This window comes from Fusarium vanettenii (assembly GCF_000151355.1).
Source record: "Fusarium vanettenii 77-13-4 chromosome 7 genomic scaffold NECHAsca_84_chr7_2_0, whole genome shotgun sequence".
Lineage (NCBI taxonomy): Eukaryota > Fungi > Ascomycota > Sordariomycetes > Hypocreales > Nectriaceae > Fusarium > Fusarium vanettenii.
This window is the reverse complement of record NW_003315805.1, coordinates 44,750-63,654: the sequence shown is the minus strand read 5'-3', so window position 1 is coordinate 63,654 and position 18,905 is coordinate 44,750. Positions and strand designations below refer to the sequence as shown.

General features: G+C 41.5%; 5 protein-coding genes across 5 annotated transcripts; 1 reads left to right on the top strand and 4 right to left on the bottom strand.

Annotated features, from left to right (window-relative positions):
* The first annotated feature begins 5,901 nt into the window (after positions 1-5,901).
* On the top strand, positions 5,902-8,369 carry NECHADRAFT_62333 (uncharacterized protein). The gene is made up of 10 exons (XM_003039650.1): positions 5,902-6,193; positions 6,259-6,371; positions 6,428-6,528; positions 6,587-6,764; positions 6,820-6,982; positions 7,038-7,157; positions 7,211-7,503; positions 7,597-7,688; positions 7,756-7,962; positions 8,030-8,369. The coding sequence occupies exons 1-10, from the start codon at positions 5,932-5,934 to the stop codon at positions 8,214-8,216; spliced, it is 1,716 nt and encodes a 571-aa protein (XP_003039696.1). The 5' UTR covers positions 5,902-5,931; the 3' UTR covers positions 8,217-8,369.
* A 1,764-nt stretch (positions 8,370-10,133) lies between these two features.
* Positions 10,134-11,183, bottom strand: NECHADRAFT_104881 (uncharacterized protein; the record flags this gene model as incomplete). The annotated part of the gene is made up of 2 exons (XM_003039647.1): positions 10,134-10,842; positions 11,173-11,183. The coding sequence occupies 2 exons, from the start codon at positions 11,181-11,183 to the stop codon at positions 10,194-10,196; spliced, it is 660 nt and encodes a 219-aa protein (XP_003039693.1). The 3' UTR covers positions 10,134-10,193.
* Positions 11,184-12,623: 1,440 nt separating this feature from the next.
* On the bottom strand, positions 12,624-13,424 carry NECHADRAFT_82245 (uncharacterized protein; the record flags this gene model as incomplete). The annotated part of the gene is made up of 2 exons (XM_003039646.1): positions 12,624-13,047; positions 13,147-13,424. The coding sequence occupies 2 exons, from the start codon at positions 13,422-13,424 to the stop codon at positions 12,624-12,626; spliced, it is 702 nt and encodes a 233-aa protein (XP_003039692.1).
* A 1,482-nt stretch (positions 13,425-14,906) lies between these two features.
* On the bottom strand, positions 14,907-16,732 carry NECHADRAFT_82244 (uncharacterized protein; the record flags this gene model as incomplete). The annotated part of the gene is made up of 4 exons (XM_003039645.1): positions 14,907-15,328; positions 15,380-16,260; positions 16,315-16,467; positions 16,524-16,732. 4 exons carry the CDS (start codon positions 16,730-16,732, stop codon positions 14,907-14,909), a joined length of 1,665 nt encoding a protein of 554 aa, XP_003039691.1.
* A 528-nt stretch (positions 16,733-17,260) lies between these two features.
* On the bottom strand, positions 17,261-18,834 carry NECHADRAFT_12612 (uncharacterized protein; the record flags this gene model as incomplete). The annotated part of the gene is made up of 2 exons (XM_003039644.1): positions 17,261-18,356; positions 18,413-18,834. Coding segments are annotated over 2 exons (1,518 nt in total), but the record flags the coding sequence as incomplete, so codon positions are not given.
* Positions 18,835-18,905: the final 71 nt, after the last annotated feature.

Genomic DNA, 18,905 nt, shown 5'->3' with positions numbered 1-18,905 from the left:
TAATCTCTATCTAGTATAATTCCCCTTAGTCTTATTCGCCGATTTAAATTATATTTATACTTTAAGGCTTTTAATTAAATAATCCTTATACCTCTCTAGTAATATATAAGGTAGGTTTAATATAAGTAATCTATTTAATACTATTAGTAATATCTTAATAATCTTTTATTATTTCTCTTCTAAGTTATAATAGTAATATAAAAAGTTTATTAGCTATAATTAAAATTTTCTTAGTTTAATATTTATTTCTTAGCTTTTATAAGATAGAGGCCTATTTCTCTTTAAGTATTTAAAATCTCTAATTCTTTTCTTTATTAATTATAAGTACTCTTTCTACTAATATAGACTTCTAAATAAGCTATACTACTTCTTAGGCTTTAGTAATATCTTTAATATAGACCCTCTTCCTTATATTAATATTAATAGCTATAATAATTATAATAATTATCTAGAGTTCTTCGGCGCGATTAAAAGGTATAATTTCCTTATTAACTAAAATAATATTAATAGAGGCTCTTATTAATAGGTTCTAGCTATCTAGGATATCTTAGTTTCCCTTTATAATATCTATAGGTAATTAATTAAACCCTATTAGGGACTTATATACTAATTAATAAAGGTTTATAGCCTTAGGGTTCTTTTTAATTTAATTATTAATTATAATATTCTCTTATTAGGTTAATTAAAAATTAATTCCTATATAGTTATATTATTTTATTTTCTTAACTAAGGGAAATATATCTAATTTTAAGAAATAGCTTCGTTAATTATAAATTAACTTATAGATCTTAAACCTCTTAAAGGTATAGACTAGGTTTAGTAATAATATCTTATTAGATTTTCCTAAGAGAGCTATATTACCTTATAGGTTATAATTTATAATCTTATTATTTTTATTATAAGTAAGGTCTATATAATTACTTAGGAAATAGTTTTTTCCGCTATAATACTAATATATTATATTATTTTAATAGCTACTTCGCCTAGATCTATATACTATAATTATATAGAAGTTCTAGCTATTATATATCTAATTAAGTAATACTATATTTATTTTAAAAGCCTAAAGCGCTCCTAAGGTTACCTACCTATTATATTTTCTCTTAAGGATCTAAGCTAATTATAATTAGGATTTTTACCCCTTTGCTATATTAATTATAAGTTAGCTAAGCTATATAGTTAATTAATTAATCTTTGAGGTTATTATTTTATTAGATTTTTTCTTAAGGATCTTTAGGGTCTTAGTTATTTTTATAGAAGGGCTTAGGCTCTTAGGAGGAATTAAGGCCTAGGTAACCCGGTAGGTATCTTTTTTATTCTAAGGGCAATAAATCTTCTAAATCTCGATTTTATTTTTATAGTATTATTTAATTATTTAGGTAAATATATAATACTTTATAGCTATAAGCTCGTAGATATTCTTATTATATCTTTTATAAATACCCTTAATAATCTCCTTAGGGAATACTTTATAAATTACTTTAGATTAGCTCTTAGATATCTTTTAATTACTATTAATCTATTAAAAGAGGTATTAATACTTATTTAGCTATTTAATAATAATATAAAAGTCTACTTTTAGATAGGTTTTATTAAGTATTTCTAATTTCTCCTTAATAATCTCTAATTAATTAGAATTTTTATTCGCGAAGGCTTCCTTTAGGCTCTCTTAGGTAGCTTCCTAATTAAGTCTATCTATAGCTTATTAGGCCTCCCTCTTAATCTCTTAATTAATATATAACTTAAAGAGAGCTACTTTTTTATCCTTAGAGATATTTATAAATTCTACTTATTAATTAAAGTTTTAGAGGTACTTAATTATATTCTTTCCCTTAAAGAGAGAGAAAAAATTAAAAAAGATAATAAAAGAGGGATTATTTAATCCCTTAGTTAGGATCTTAAGAAGGAGTTTATTAACCTTATTATTACCTTTAGCGGCCTTATTACCTCTTATCTCTAGGTTCTAGCCTTAGATATTATTAGACCTCTTTCCGAGGTTAGTACTTTTATTATTTTAGGCTATCTTTATAGTTAAGGTAATAATAATTATAGTAATAGGTATTTAATTAATTAATTCCTAGTAAGGCTAATTTCTTACTTTAAGATTCTTAGTTATTATAATATAGAATAAGTTAGCTATAAAGGCTTCTTTAAATATTATAAGGATAAGAATAAAGGTAATAAAAGCCTCGCTCTTTATAATTATCTAAATAAGAATTCTTATTACTAAGACCTTTTATTATTACTTAGTTAAAAATCCTCTAGGTATCTTAAGTAAGGCTAAATTATTAATCTTATTAGGAAATATAGTTTTTTATTTTAATTATATATTATTATTATTATTCCTCTCTTTATCTATAATAAGTAAATACCTCTATCTCCCTATATTTACCTTTTATAGGGTATTCTAGGGGTCTATCTTAGCCTTAACTCTTTAAGGGAATTTAATTAAATAATATCTTAAAATCTAGGGTTAAGGGAGAATAAGGTATATTTATAATTAGTCTCCCTTTTTAACTAAATAACTTCTCGGGGTCTCTCTAATTCCTACCCTTTTCTTACTTATAATAATTTTTAGTATTTTATTCTCTTCTAGCCTAATAATAATAATTATATTTATAATTTATTAATTAGTAATATAAAAATATATTCTCTTATCTAATTAATTAAATTACCTTTAAGTAATATATCCTAGTAATTATAAAAATAAGAGTATTAAAAGATCTTATATAGGGGTATTAGATTTATTAGAGAAATAAAATATATTAATTATAGCTAAAACTTCTTATATAACTTTCTTCTAATAACTTTCGAAAAAGAGATTTTATATACTTTCTTATAAATTAAATACTATATAAAATAATAAGGGCAAATAATTAATTAATAATAATAAAGATCTTCTTAAGAAAAGAGCCCTTAAGCTCCCCGTTCTTAATCCGATCCTTAAAGAAGATAATAATAATAATAGTTAGGGCCATAGCCTTGGCCCTTTTCTATATATAGGAAATTACCTAATGGCCCAAAACGGCCTAGTATGCCTCTCCCCTAACTTAATATAGTTTTTCTTTAATTAAAAGAGCTTCTAGCCTTAAAGCCTAGGTTATATAATTTTTACTCCCTTTAAGAGAGGAAATATTATATTTATTATTTTTTATTTTTATAAGATTTTTCTTAGGTATTTTTATATAATAAAATACCCTAGGGTTATAGTCTTTTTAAGACTTATAAAGAATAGCTTAAAAGTAGCTTTTTCTTTATATAGCTTTTTACTAGCTTTTATTAAATTATACTAGTTTTTTTAGGTAATATAAGCTATTATATAATCCTTATTAAGAAAGTCTCTAATAAATAGATAGACCTCTAAGAGAAGCTTTTCTTTATATAAGAAATTATATAAAATTAAAAAAAGAATATCTCTATTAAATAGAGAAATATAAGGGTATAGGGTAATTAAAACCCTTAATTTTCTCTTAATAATAGAGAGATAAATAATTAAAGAAGAAGCTTCTTTAATATCTAAAGGCTTATTATAGTTAATTATATAAGCTAAGTAACTAGGCTTATAACCTATAAAAGACTAAAGGATAGAGAAGATATAGTCTTTAAAGACTATAGGGTAGATAATTTAGATAGGAGGTAAATAGGCAGAGGAATTAGTCTTTATATATAATTAAGAGACTAAATAAGAAGATATATAGGGTAGGCAAAGTAAGAAAGAAGATAGATAAAGTTAATAAGGTTAATAAGAAGAAATTAGCTTCTTATTAGTATTATATTAATTAAAGATCTAAGGAATTAATTTTAAGAGAGGGCTTATAGCTTATATAGAGGATTATTTAGAATCTATTAGCCCGATTTAGATAAAAGTTATATTATTAGATAGCCTAAATTCTAGGCTATAAAATATAGTTAGTTTTACTAGTAATAGATAATTAGAAGCTAAGTTATAGCATAATAGAGATTAAAACCTATAGGGTTTTAAATTAAGATATTTAAAATTAAATAAGAAATACCCTATGAAGGGATATAGATTTAATAGTATTATTAGTCTTTTAATAAAGTCCTAAGTCTAAGATTATATAACCTTCCTAAAAGGGAAATAAGCCTAGAAAAGGTAATATTAATACTTCCTTATATCTTATTTATCTAAGTAGATATTACTTAGGTAAGTAATCTATTAGAAAGTATATAAGCTAAAGTATAGGGTAATAAAAGCCTAGGCTTATATCTTATAAGTTTATTTTTTTAGAATTTTATTTATAAAAGACCTTTTTAATATAAGGACTTTTATATATATAAAGCTAAATAATCTTTTTTTCCTTATAATATCTCTTAAATTTAATAAATTAATAACTTTTATAGCTATTAAGGATTAAGAAATAATAAGAATTAATTAATTAAAGTATTTAAGTTACTTAAGACCTATCTTATTATTAATCTAGCTATTTTAGGTTATTATAATAGCTTAATTACCTAAGAGGTTATTTTCTTAGTATTAATTAGCGAGGTAATATTAGCCTATATTAATAATAAATAATTAAATTACTTAGCTTTTTATATTAATTACTTAAATAATTATAATCTATTCTTAGTTTCTAAGCTATATTAATTTTAGCTTTAAATACCTTTCTAAACCTATAATAATTATTCTATTTATAATTATACTTATAAGAAAGCTAGTCTTATTAAAGTTATAAATATTATTTAATTAGATATTATATTTTATAATTATATTTATTATAAGTTAAAACTAATTATAAATAATAATTAGATCTTTATATTTAGCTCTCTAGTAATTATATTTCTAAAAAAAATATATCTTAAGGTCTAGGTATTACTAAATAAAGTTTAAAGCCTAATATATATTAATTAATAATATATTATAGTTAATAAGTAATTAATTAGCTATTTCTTTTATATTATAAAGCTAAGAGGGAAATCCTTATAAATCTAGGTTAAGGATAAAATAAATAAGGATTTATTTCTTTAAATTAGATAATTAATATAATTTCTAGATAGTATTATATTAAGATTAAATATTATATTATTAATAATATAAGGTATAATAATAAACCTTATAAATAGTTATAGCTTATTAGATACTTAATTTAGGGTTATTTTATATAGCCTAAAGGGCAAGGAATATCCTAGATTTAATAAAAGCCTATAATATATTAGGTAATTAAGAAATAATTAATTAAATAAAGAAGATATAAGTTAAGGGATTTTTATAATACTTATATAACTATGATACTTACTATATATATATATTATCTTTTTTTTTAAGCCTTAATTCTATAAAAGCCTTTTTTTTTAAAAAGAAATATTAGCTAATTGAGAAAAAAATATTAACTGCCCTATAATCTATTAGTATAAAAATTTTCCCCTATAGAAAAAAAATATCAGTAGCTTAGCCGACGTTTTTTATAGGTAACAGGGGCATGGGTTCAAGATCTCAAATAGCGCGTTGTCTATGGACTGTGTAACTAGATTAGGTTAGCAGGCACGCGATATGAATTGGGTATTGATCTGTGGCAAGTCTGTCTGTTGAGCTGAGGAAGCTGAGGTTGGTTTTTCCGACAAGATAAGAACCAGTGAGACCCTCGGTTTTAGTCACACTTCAGCGTATCACAGAAGATAACGTTCATAGATCTCACTGGCCAGGTTGGGACGGACGCCACGAATTACAGTTGGGTGGCGATAAAGCTAAGCTGGATCCCTTCTGGCTTATCAATAGATCTTATGATTTATTGATTGCGGACGGAGATAAGCTTTACAGCGTGTTTTTCTCGGTTATCAATCCCCAGACTCCCCCCCATTCATGTCCCCTTAAAACGCTTGGCATTTGTTTTGTTTCCAACAGCTTGGTCTCTAGTGTACTCCTATTGATTGACTTGGCACTGCGCTTCGCTTTCCCTGTCTTAATCCAAGATGCAGTCAGACGGCTCGGACACTAAGAATGGCTTCGGGGTCACTTCCGATTCGGAACCGGCGCAAGTCGGCCCAGTGAGGCGACGATTCGGATTCAACTTCAGCCTCGAAGTTCACCAGGAACCGAGCTCCTTTGCACCGTCCAAGAACTTGTCCAATGCGGATTTCGATCCGATCCCACCTTCGAAGCGAACCTGGAATTGGGGTGCCTATGTGGCTTATTGGATGGCAGATGCATGGGCTGTGTCGAACTGGGAAGTTGGTAAGATTACTACGTTGTTTATACGTCACAGGAAGAGCGCGAATTGTTAATGTCTCGTGGCGTAGCCTCATCCATGATTGCTGTCGGGCTTAGTTGGCGAATGGCGATTGGAGCCTGTGTGCTTGGTAACTTTCTCATGGGCCTTGTCATTACAGCCAATGGAAGAATCGGAGCTATTGTATGTTTCTCACTTGGTGATTGTGACTCCTCATCGACTGACTGACTTGTTCACAGCTGCACACACCCTTCCCGGTTCTCTCTCGCATGCCCTTTGGCTACTACTTTAGCTACTTTGTTGTGCTGTCCCGCTGTGTCCTTGCCATTGTCTGGCTCGGGTAAGTGCATTTTGTCCTCTTGCTGCTGTAAGGTTCGTGACTGAGAGATGTCTTGTAGTGTGCAAACCACGACTGGAGGTCAATGCATGACCGTTCTACTGACCGCCATCTGGCCGAGCTTTGCCAATATCCCGAATCACATTCCAGAATCTGAGGGCATCACCACTGCAGGGATGTGTGGATTCGTGCTCTACTTCCTCCTTCAGCTTCCCTTCTTGTGTATCCCATACACCAAGGTACTACTCAATTCAACTTTTGTGAGCTGGACTAATATTAGGCTGATAATTGCAGGTCCAATACTTCTTCGCCTTTAAGAGTATCATTGCCCCGATCGTCTTCCTGGCTGTCTTTGGTGACACATTGCATAAGGCGGGTGGAACAATTAGCCACAGCACTGTGATTTCCAAGGGCACTACCATTCACGGTGCCACTTTGGCATGGGCCTTCTTCAATAGTGAGCGAAGCAGTTCTGGTAGTCTCTTTCATCCCCTAATAGTTGAACAATCTAGATCTCAACGGAGTCTTGGGTAACTACTCCACGCTCGGTCTCAACATCGCCGACTTTTCCAGATATGCCAACAAGCCCAGCGCTCAGAACGTGCAGGCCATCGTTATCCCCTTCATCTTCAGTAAGATTCTCCTGTTCATACACCCTATTCAAATTGCTAATTAGTGTCACCAGCCATTGTCGGTCTCCTTGGCATTTTCACCGCAGCTGCTTCCCAATCAGCGTACGGCGAGGTTCTCTGGAACCCCATTGATATCATCAACTTGTGGATGAAATCTGGTTCCTCTGGTGGTCGTGCTGCAGCTGCCTTCGCAGCCATCGGCCTGATTATCGTAACGCTTGGTATCAACATTTCCGCCAACTCAATTAGTGCCGCCAACGATTTGATGGCTTTTGCTCCCCGGTATATCAACATCCGGCGTGGTCAAATTCTCGCCGCCGTAATTGGTAGCTGGGCCTTTGTTCCGGTGAGTAACTGCACCTGTTTCTTTGGTGTCACAACGTCTCGTTCTCCAAAATACTGGCTTTGTGTTGACTAAATGACTGACCTTATGTTACAGTGGAAAATCTTGGCATCCGCCCAAAAGTTTATCGCCTTCCTCAACGGCTATACCATCTTCCTTGGTCCTATGACCTCTATCCTTATGACGGAGTACGTCCACCCTAACCTTTGCCTACTGTAACGCTTTGAAAGTTCGCCGACTCTAATCCTTCTTCAGCTACTACATTCTCCGACGCGGCAAAGTCTCGGTGCCGGACATGTACGACTTCCACGGCATCTACCGCTACTCGCAAAAATGGGGAACCAACTGGCGTGCTGTGGTTGCCTTCTTCATTGGCTGCATCCCCCCTCTTCCTGGCTTTATCGACAACATTGTCCAAGCGGGCCGTGGCCATACTGGTGTCTCGCTGGGAGGTCAACACCTGTAAGTCCTAAATTCCACCCTGGTCTTCTCTATCATAACATTAATGCTGACTGAAATATGTGTACAGCTTCTACATCGGTTATGTCTACTCTTTCTTATCTGGTGGCGTCTTCTACTATCTCCTTAACCACTTTTTCCCAGCCCCTGAAAGCATGGTGGAATTTGCTATAACTGGAGAGGACATTATTGCTGCTCAAGACGCCAAGAACTTGGAGATCAAGAAAGCAGGATTTGCATGTAAGGAGTCTGCTTAGATGAAACAACACAGTATAGTAGTGAATATGAGTAGGCCGCGAGTCTCAGAAAATCTCAGAGAATGAAGGGATATATCAGGGTTTATACTGATATTGATACCGTCTAAGCTGGGCTATATCTTTTAATTTCTCATCACTTGAAGAAGCTTACAAAGCAAATCCAGTTTGTTCCTGACCAGATGTCGTCCACTTTGTTGTGCAGTTGAGTTGTTTACCAACCTCAGGGCATCTAGACTACAGCTGATGCTTACATCACGCGCCTCACACGTGGCTTAATGATGACTTTTGTTTCCATCTCTGTACTTATGCTAATATAATATTTAAGGGTACAAAATTGTAAACCTATAAAAAGCTTCCTTGGGTCTTGGTGTAATGTTACTATGTTATACTCCTCCCATTACGTCTGGCTAAAGAACGCCCAGCATCTTGAGGAACGCGTTGGCCATAAAGACTCGTGATTGATACAAGAACAGCCCACCTATACGGCCCGGCGGTATCTCGAAGTCGTAGTATTCTTCTACACGGGTCCCTCCTAAGGAATTAAGAAGCAGGAGGCAAGGCGAAGCGAACCCGATCATCGACCTCATGGATGAGCATGGCTTGCTCAGCCTCTTACCACGAGGAACGAAGACATAGGAAGGAGTGGACTGCGAGAGCACGATCGACCTAATGCTCGCATGGACCGACCTAGCAGATGAGATAGTCCATTGCGGTATCCACCCGACCGAACACAGATCAGACCATAGGACGATCCGAACCGAGTTTAACCTCACAACGCCGGAGAGGATAGTGAGCCCGAGGCTGCTATTTAAGAATACACCGTGGAATGCAATTAGGGTAAGAGTAAACGAACCCTAAGGTCTTAATTGGGTCAGGGCGCTCCAAGCATCTTGCCAGCCTACAAGGCAGACACGGATGAATTGAAACTCGGCCACTGTTGAAGCCCACCAGACGTCAAGTCCGGGATTTGGGCCACCGAGTTGTCAGCTTCGGGGTTCTTGTGGGTTGTGACTTGTGAAGTAAAAAGTGAAGAGATTCGAAATCCTCGCGTTGTCCGTCAAGGGTGTCCTCCCCACGTTAACTATCGTTGAGATAACTGCACGGGCCTTGTTCTGGATGCTGTGAGCTGTACTGTCTTGGGTTGCCCTCCAGCGCTAAGCCAAGATTATCTTCGGTTGGTTGCAGGGTTGGCTGCCAGGCTGGAGTTCCATCTTTCCAATCATCCGTCATCCCCAACTCCGTCTCCGCAGACAACTCTAATCCCAGCCTTGGAAGAGTCTAGAACCAAACCAGGGCGTGATGGTGCAGAAATCAACACGTGGGATAATACGAGACCTTGCAAGGGATCAAGGACGGTGTAGCTATTGCAGAGCCTGCGACGACGTACGGGTTAGAAGCAAGCCCAACTGAGCTTAACCAACCCCTCCATCCAATTCGAAAAATTCTCGGCTACTTCCGATTCACTGGCAGCAATGGTTCAATCAATGCGCCGCAGCTGGTAGAGGCTCTATAATGAAACTTTTGGCCTGCTGGCCTGGAGTTGAGGTTGCTAGCACGAACTCGCAGTATGGAGCAAACCTGGCTGTCGGTTCGTGCAGGTTGTCCTGCAGCCGTGGCTACATCAAGAACAAGACCCAAGCAAAGCAACAGGCGGAGTGCCTACAAGGATTTACGGTACACCAAATAGGCTCTTTAGCCTCTATTCAGCCCTCCCTATATTATATTTCCAATGAAATGTCAATCAACTCCCTTAACAACAGTTGTTCTCTGTTCAAGCTGAAAGATCTTAATACGATGCCTACCCGACAACAGGAACTTGACCCACAGTCCAGCTCGAGTGTGGAGTCTTCAGCTGGGCCAATGAAACCAGCCACGAAGCGCCAGCCAAAATCGCGACCTATCTTAATTATAACATTTCTCAAGAGATAAATGAATACCCTTATTTATAAAGCTTTCAAGCATAGCCCGTCCTCACTACTACTTCCATGTACTGGATGTCTCGACTCCTTTGGACTTGTTCAGCTGATACACATCGCTGAGTGATTTATAGAGACTCTTGACCCTTTCTACTTCTGCACTCCATCGCTCTCGCTCCTGAGCATCTTTGACTTCTTCAACTAGGTCTTGAAGGCTTTGGGCGGTGAAAAACTTGTTCTTTCGGTTGTAGAGATCCCTATCTCTGAGTGATTCGGCACTTTCGCCCTCCGCCTTGACCCGAAAAACCTCCTCTAGGATCTCAATGTCGTATGGGATGGAAAATTGATCCCGGCTGTCTTCGTATGTGAACATGTAGTAGAACTCCTTGAATCCAGACCATGTTATGCCGCTGAGGCACAAGCTGCATGGTTCGTGTGTTGCAAAGAAGACACAGTCATCTCGCGTACTCGGTCGATCAACAGGATTAGGAAAAGTCTCTGTGTAAAACTTTTGAATGCAATTTATCTCTCCATGAAGTAAGGGAGAAACTCGCTCGTTGTTGGTTGAAACCGTATATGGCTGAAAGGTTTTGGATGACAGGATGGCGGCGCCAAAGACCTTGCTCCCAGAAGCGACCCCCTCACGGGTCAGTGGGACAATGTCCCGCTCAACTGTCTGCAGAATGGCAGAGAGGAGTTCTTCGGGTGTCCTGCAAGCCATTGTAGGGGTTTATTCGTGTTTTCAGATCAAGGAAATCATTTCAGCATCCAGGGAACTGGGGATATTAAATACTTTACGCTTATCTCGTGACTGATATCCCCCCTCGCATCGGGTTGCTCCGTTTTAAGTCTGGGCAACGGCAAGCGCCGAGGCCCGGAAGTAAGTAGCTGAAGCTTGCGGAGTACTTACGCCTCTTTTCTCAGCCAGGTGGCCCTCCATGTTGTCGATGAAGGTGCCTCTAGCTCATGCCTTGTTGTTATCTAAGATCTACTAAATACCTCAAACCACTATCCTGAAATAAGTTTGAGTCTTGATTTACTTTTTGATCATGATTGTATTATACGTGCGTTCGCGATCAGATGACCCTAATTGAAATTTGTTTATCATCAGATTGAGAGATAAGATAAGATAACCCCACCACAAGTCGCATCAATAAGAGGTCATTCAGGGTCTTATATCTTCAAATTATCCCGTCTAAGTATTTAATCTTGACCTTAAAGTTAAGGGAGAACTCTCAGTTTCTCCAAGACCCTGAGGACAGAGGCGAGACCAATATTGTCAGTCGAGATCCTCAGGTTGATGATTGCCTTGGTCTTGGACAAATGAGCTTGGTGTTCCGACGCCGTCTGACTTGCCTAACTCGAGCCGAGGCTTTCCCTGATTCCGCGGTCTTGCAGCAACAGGCTCACCGCATTCTCTCTCCTGGAGACCGTATATGTTTCCTCATGCTGATAGCTCTTCGAGAACTTGGATATCAATGATTCACTTCACTCAAGTCGACCCGAATCATAGATTTCGAGACGATCTGTCGGCAACGAGATCAAGAACCTCGATGCTCGTGACCATTGAGACTGTTTCTTTTCTGGTGTTAAAGGCCGAGTTGTCCATGAGCGACCTCAATATCTTTAGTCCTTGTTGGCCTGCGACCGTTTCATAACTTACCCGGTTCTCTCGTATAGCTCCAAGACGAGGGAAAGATTACAGCTGACAGTGAAACAAAGGTACTCAAATAAACGAAGCGTCCCTATTATAGATTCGTAGTGCATTTCGAGTCAGATGGGACTTGGGCAAGCGTCACGATGCTGCAACGCAACAGTAAGATCCGATGCCCGGCTTCACTCCTGCCATCCCCTGGGGCAAGAATCCCAAGCCGGGTGAGGTCAAGTATGTAGTTTGGGGTCAGACCTACAAGAACGCCAACTAGGATTCATGCAAAGGGCTTACCAAGTGCCATGGGGTTGGCCTCGAACCCTCTTTTCAAGCTGAATCCCGTGCTTGACCCAAGCTGCAACAACATCGAGCCTTACCATCTGCATTGTGTCCAACGGTGTAAATCAAGACCAGCACAACTGTCGGCAACACAATTAATGGATGTTGCGACGAGCCCAAGGGTTATACTGGTGACGTGGTATACGGGAACTACTGCAGCAAGCATAGCGCCTGCGGGTCCCTGCCGGGCGAGTGTAGAGAGGGCCGGTAAATGACATATTGTTCCCATGATACTAAGGCTCTTTAGGTGGTTCAAGGTAGCCTTAGTCTATAGTCGACCAGGGTTTGGCAAGTGCGGGTTGGAATACTGTTGATGGTGTTTTCACCGTCTTGTATCATGCCTATGAACTTAAGCATGGCCTGAATCATCTTTTTTCTTTTTTTTTTTCTTTTGCGCAGGTTATATGTTTGGGCAAAAATTTACCACTTGCTCATTATCTCATTATGTTACTATTAGAGACGGCAGCATTCCTTCACGATCCCATTTCGGGCAGCGCAACGTTACCAACGTTCCCATCCTTGATCTATGTCGTTCAATCTCTGATGGAATTGTCGGTATCGGTCATAGCCCAGGGTATTCGGATCATGCGGCATGAATAACGTGATATCTGGTTGCATCCCAAGTGATGCAAACGGCTCCAATGAAGGTCCTACCGCAGGCCCTGTTGGCCTGCGCCCTTGGATCCATTCCCTTTCCTCCTTAATATTGACACCGTCCACTGAGGTACAGTTCACCACCAGCTTGATTCCAGCTGGCACCGGGTTAAAGACCGACATGGCCGACAAGATGTTTTGGCGTAAGGGCAAGAGCCAAAGGTGTACAGCCATCAAGTAGTCATGGACAGTGACGTACAGCTTGTCTGATGCCTCAACCACCAGGGACGGCGCTTTGGGCGGCAAATCCTCTCCACAGCAGCGCAGCAGCCTGTCGTACATTCACCTATCTTCTGCGATGACCTCCTCAAAAACGCAGTCTTCGTAACCAGGATCACCATGTCTGTGTTCGTCCTTCCAACCGGCCTACCAATCGTCCAAGGGGCTCTTGACCTTGACCGTGATCGAAGATACGCCAGGCGTAGTCATCGGCTCTCGGGAGACTGGGTGGCAGGTCGCACCAGCCAGAGTTTGTTGAAAGTATGGCTGGCGGGGTCCTTTGAGTTGAGCAGGATCGTCCATAACAAAGATGATGGACTCCGGTGGGCTTTCAAGGATCCAGAAAAGGCGTTTGGCAGCGTCGCTGGCGCGGAGTCCTCGACCGGACAGCAACAGTTGGTTGAAGGAAGACAATGGAGTCGGTGTCATGGTGGGGAATCGTGAGGTCGAGAATAGCTTAGGCTGAATACGAATAGATGGAAAAAAGCTTTGGGTTGGATGGATGCAGGGAAGAAGAAGACGTTTGGCTCATAACATGGGCGTTGTTGGTCTTTGTAGAGGCACAGATGTGCATGTGATGCATGGATAGGGATGCAAGGGCGAGGGCTGCCCAATTGCGGATCTGGATATAGAGGAAACAAATCCTTCAAGTTAGGACTGCTTCTTTTTATAGAGTAACCCGCAGGAAGCACCTACAAGGAGATGTTAGCCGCATGTGGTAGTTACAGTATATATTAGCACCTTCAAGGTGTAATAATGTGAAGTATACTAGATGTCTACCTGGGCGTAACATTTTCTTCATGGGACTCTAGATCGCGCATATCGGTTGGTACTCCTTTGTTATCTTACAGCTCGGTGTTACGGATAGACGTTTGACCCAGTTTTGTTTGCACGGCAACGAACAGTAATAACACAGCAATCGTCACATCAACGCGTAATACTATATAATAGTCGTTAGATAATAGGCATTTTCCCCAGTGAGCAACTATCCCTCCTTGTCTTACTTTCACCTCTACACTTCATGACCCGACAATATCTTGATCATGAAACCTAATGCCTACCTATGCTTTGCAGTACGACGACGATGGTGAATGAAGTAGCCGCGCCGCCGAAGCAGCCGACATCAAAAACAAGGCTTGACGTCGACACAAGAGGAAAATAGAAGCAGTTAACAAACCAGATCTCGCCAAGATGGCGCTGACCAACTACCTGACCAAAGACCAGTGCCAGGCATTGCTTCGGCAGCCTTTCCCACCCAACATCTCTATCGTTCCTCCTGGTCGTTTCACGTTTTTATTAGCTTAGGACCCCTGTATTTTCCTATAATCCTTCATCACCTGAAAGAAGGCTCTCAAAAACATTCTCCTAATGCACGACATCGATGAGTTCAAGTTTAGGTTGTTTGAACGAGCTGGATGCATCGACGCGCCTGAGACGCGCCTCCTAGCCATCTACCCATAGACTTTGCTAACTTTGGAGGTTCCATTATCCTCGTCGTCTCTAGTTACCCTTGGTCACATGAATTTCGGGTCATACCAAGCTTCTAGAGATACCTGATGACTTGAAAAGATTTATCTGCTTCATCTCTCGCGTTCTGTAAGTAACCGGCGCGGAAACGCCAAGAGATAAGAAACTACGTCTGGGATCAAATGAGGTGAGCATGATGCAACACATATTGTACCAAGTAGGTCGATCACGACTGGCAAGAGACGGTGTTTAGACATCGCAAACTGTGAATCTGGGGGAGAGGAATGATATAATAATCCCACGATCGCCTGCTTCTACCGGACAGCTTCTCCCACGCCCTGATTCCCCTCCCAACTTCCGACATACCAGCCCGGAATGCAGGCATCCCCCGTATCTTTTCGGGTGGACGCGCCGCCCGGAAGAAACACCATGATCTATACCCGCCTATGACCCCCCAAAGTCCTCACAGTGTATGTCAATTCTAGGATTTGAATCATCCCAGCAATCGTTGACTATCTCCTTGACTCTGCCCATCAATGACTTTGGCCCGCATACGCAAATGAGAATTTGCTCATGGCTTTCCATATTGAGCATCGCGTTTTGAACCACAGTTTGGGGATTCATCCTCTCATATACGACACTCGCCTTGAGGGCAGGCAGGCTATCCTTGCTTCCAGCTCTGGTTAGAAGTGGCTGTGCCTCACTGTTCTCTGACTTGACGCCAAATTCGGCAAGATCTAGGAATGCCATCAGGCCGTCACTACCCATGGGGCCTGGCTCCTCTTTCGTGATGTGCAAGAACACATTGACCGTTGAATCGGCACCCGCGAGGTCCCGCAGGCCGTCACCAAACCAGGTCAAATGTTCTAAATAATTGGTTACCAACAATGTGCGCGTGGACAACTGATGATACATACCTGCGTGCTTGACAGCCCACACAAAGTCAATGGGCTGCGATATTAACCCTCCAGTGCTGTGCAGAATACGGTTCATGAAGCCAAACGTAAATGCCGCACCGCTCCCTCCGGCAATAAAAACCAATTTATCGTAGACTGTCGTATCTGGCAATGCGCCGTATGGTCCGTCCAATGAAGCCCAGGTGGCTCGACCTGGCTGCTTCATTGCAAACTCACCAAGAGCTTCAGTAAAGCCTTGTTGCGACTTTATCATGAGCTCCAAGCCTGAAGGCCCGTTACTGACGATGGTGAAAGGATGCAATTGAAAGAATCGCACGCGTGGAATCCATAGATAGCAATGTGATCCTGGTGTTGCGCCTTCAACGGATGGCTTTTTAAGAAGCAGTCGAGTTCCACCGCCTGGGAGAGGATAACAGACAGCCTGGTTGTTGACGACATTCCATGATAGACGTGATGTTCTCAGAGCGCGATCCATAACCCATAAGCCAGCAGTAAAGAGCATCACAATAGGGAGCTTTTTGGCCCAGAGCGGTCTGTGCAGTACAGCCAGGATGATAGTCATCACAAAGCCAGCGATGTGGCCGATGTAGAACATCTCATAGTGGCGATAGCGGTAAAGACCTGTAAGCAGGAGCATAATCATGGCGATGCCGGCGCCGATTCCTGACAGGTCTGATGCCTCGAGAAGCTTGGCTAATCGGCCTTGGCGACTGAGGAAGATGGTGTAAAGGATGGCGTGTAAAACAATGAGCAGGACTGCTACGTAACCTACAACTCGATGAAGAACATTTAGGCTAGCGTGTGAGACAGATGAAACAAGGGCCAGCGGTGTGTTCTTCATTCCAAAAAAGACGCACAAGGCCATGTTGGCAGATGCCATCCTAAGCAGACGGTCAGTAAACTAGATAGCCACGCGTGATGTTGAGAACAGTCACCATCCATATCTAGAGGCGAAGTGGTTGACTGCGTGACTGGCAAACGATGTCGAGCAGAGAAAAGTGTTGGTCACTAGGAAGACGCTGACCAACACGACAAGACCGAGAGACGGCCGGCCGAACCATTCCCATGCTGAGCTCAGTTCGAGTTTGCTGTAGGTTGTCAATACACTTCTTCTCTTCTTGTTGTGGCAAGACATTTCTCTTACTGAAAGGCAAGAATCGAGGCTCGTCGTGTAACCTCTTGAGCCTTTTCGACGGCTGACCGCTGTTTTTGTGGCGCCCTTTTGCTTGAGACATGCCACCGATGGCCCGAAATAACGAAAATGAAGAGGCCGCAGAGGAGGAAGGCATATACTGTTAATGTTTCTTCATTTTTCTGCTGCTTGGAAGGCGGTGGCCTGGGCGCAGATGCCATGGTTGAGCTCGGCATATCGGCAATATTGGAAGCAAACGACCCAGGTCACGGGAGGTCAGGGGAGGATGACAGAAAATAAGTCATGAGTCGGTCGGAGATTGATATGATTTGATTGATAAGTTGATTGATAAGATAAAGCGGGCCCTCGCTTCCATATGGTACCAACAGGGATCCTAGCGCCTTGCTCGTTCCTCACGGTGAGAGAAAAAATATTGCGCAAACCCCTGACGGCAGGGGTCAGTCCCGGCCTCAATTTTTCACTGTGAAGAAGCGACTGCAACGACGACGGCGCTAGTCGACTCGCAAGTGTGGGCGTGTCGATACTATCCTCACCCTCCCCGATCCGGTAGCGGAGACTCACGTTATGAGACAAAGAAGATGATGGATGCTAAGATTGTATTCTATTGACTGGTCTCAACTATAGAAGCCGAAATTTACAGCGCAAGGCAATTCTACTTCAACCTTTGTTAACCTATCCTCCGTCCAACTTTACATCACAGTAGCAGCAGATCAGTGATGCATATTCACGTCCTCGATACCCAGAATAACGATCCAGTTTGCCAATGCAATCACAGCAAGCATCCACAGCGGCAACCCAACAAAGGTGTTGCTCAGTCCCCAGCCGAGAACTGCGCCGCCCATCGTCGGTCCTATGATCCGGGCAGCGCTTGACGTACTCTGAGCCATGCCGTGTATAGTTCCTAGAGTATCTGGCGTCGGTGCACAATCGTTCACAAGCATCACAGTCGCTGGGTTGACGAATGTACGAGACAAGACCTGCATCGACAACACGGCCGATAGGCACGTCCACACGAGGGCCGAGTTGCTCGCAGGAAGCAAGACCAGGTAGGGCACCAAGACGTAGGCTACAATTCCCAGTGGTAGAAAGTAGCGGTACGAGTTCTTGACCCCCAGGCGGCCAATGAGCCTTGGATAGATGAACAGCTGTAGTGGTATGCCGATCATGCCAATTGTGGTGTTGGCGAATCCCATCTTCTTGCTCGAGAGCCCGAGACCACCACTGAATCGGAACGGGAGGTGGAAATCGTGTCCGTCCGCCTGAGGTGCTGGAAGAAGACTGAAGAACATGGAGTTGAATGCTGAAACGTGTAGTGACTGGAGGAAGCGCTGTGCCATGTTGAGGCAGACCTTCCTGGTCAATATGGCGCGAAATGACGGCCTTTGTTTGGGCTCTGGCTCAAGCTCTGGCACCCCCTCGATTTCGTCTTCCAGAAGTCGTGAGGCTTGGGTTGGCGAATAGTTGTCTTGGATAGCTTCATACTCGTAGCCAGATTTCTTGCGTCTCATGATCGTAGCCATGATTGACTTTCCCAGCGCGCGGCCGCGATCCCGCCGACGCCGCAGTTGCGGATGTGTCTCATCGAGGCCAAAGATAATCCCAAGTGCTGCTGCTCCAAGGGTGATGGCGAAGAATAAGTTGGGGAGGGCGTACGGAAAGGTCTTCATCCATTGGACACCATCTGCGCCTCCAAAGAAGGAGCCTGGGCCGAAGAGGCTTGACAAGGCATGGACTGGGTCTGCGAGGAAACCGCTTAAAAGTGGCCCAATGATGACACCGATATTGAAGCACATGGGGAGAAGTAGAAAGGCGCGAGCTTGGTGACTGTGAATCATCAGCATAGGATCTTGCCGCCGATTGTTCTCGTCGTCGACACTTACCGCTTGTCGGCAACAATCTCAGATACCATAGTCCTTAGAACACCAACATTCCCGTTCAAGGCACCGGCCAAGCACCGAAAGAAGAAGGCCGTGTGCAAAGACTTTGCGAATCCCATTCCCAGGGCCGATATGGCCGTACCAGACAGTCCGATGAGCAACACACGCTTGCGCCCAAGTCGAGGGTCATCAGCAGCACTCCCCCACCACATAGACGTGAGGCATTGTGCAGCAGCAAAAGCAGCAGTAAGGTAGCCAGCTTGCCTAGCAATCTCAGAGGCGTCCAGGCTCGGGTCGAACCATCGCAGCTGGTAGAAGAGGTACGACGTCAAGGACCGCTCGCTGATGGGCTCTGCCAAGCGGGCGAAGAGGATGACGGCCAGCTGACCCTTCTTGGGAATTGAAGCCCATGAGATATCCTGATCTCTCACTGGGGGAGCCGGGAGAGTCACGTACTGTGCCGGCGCATCCTGCTGCAGAAGGGGCGTCTCTTCCG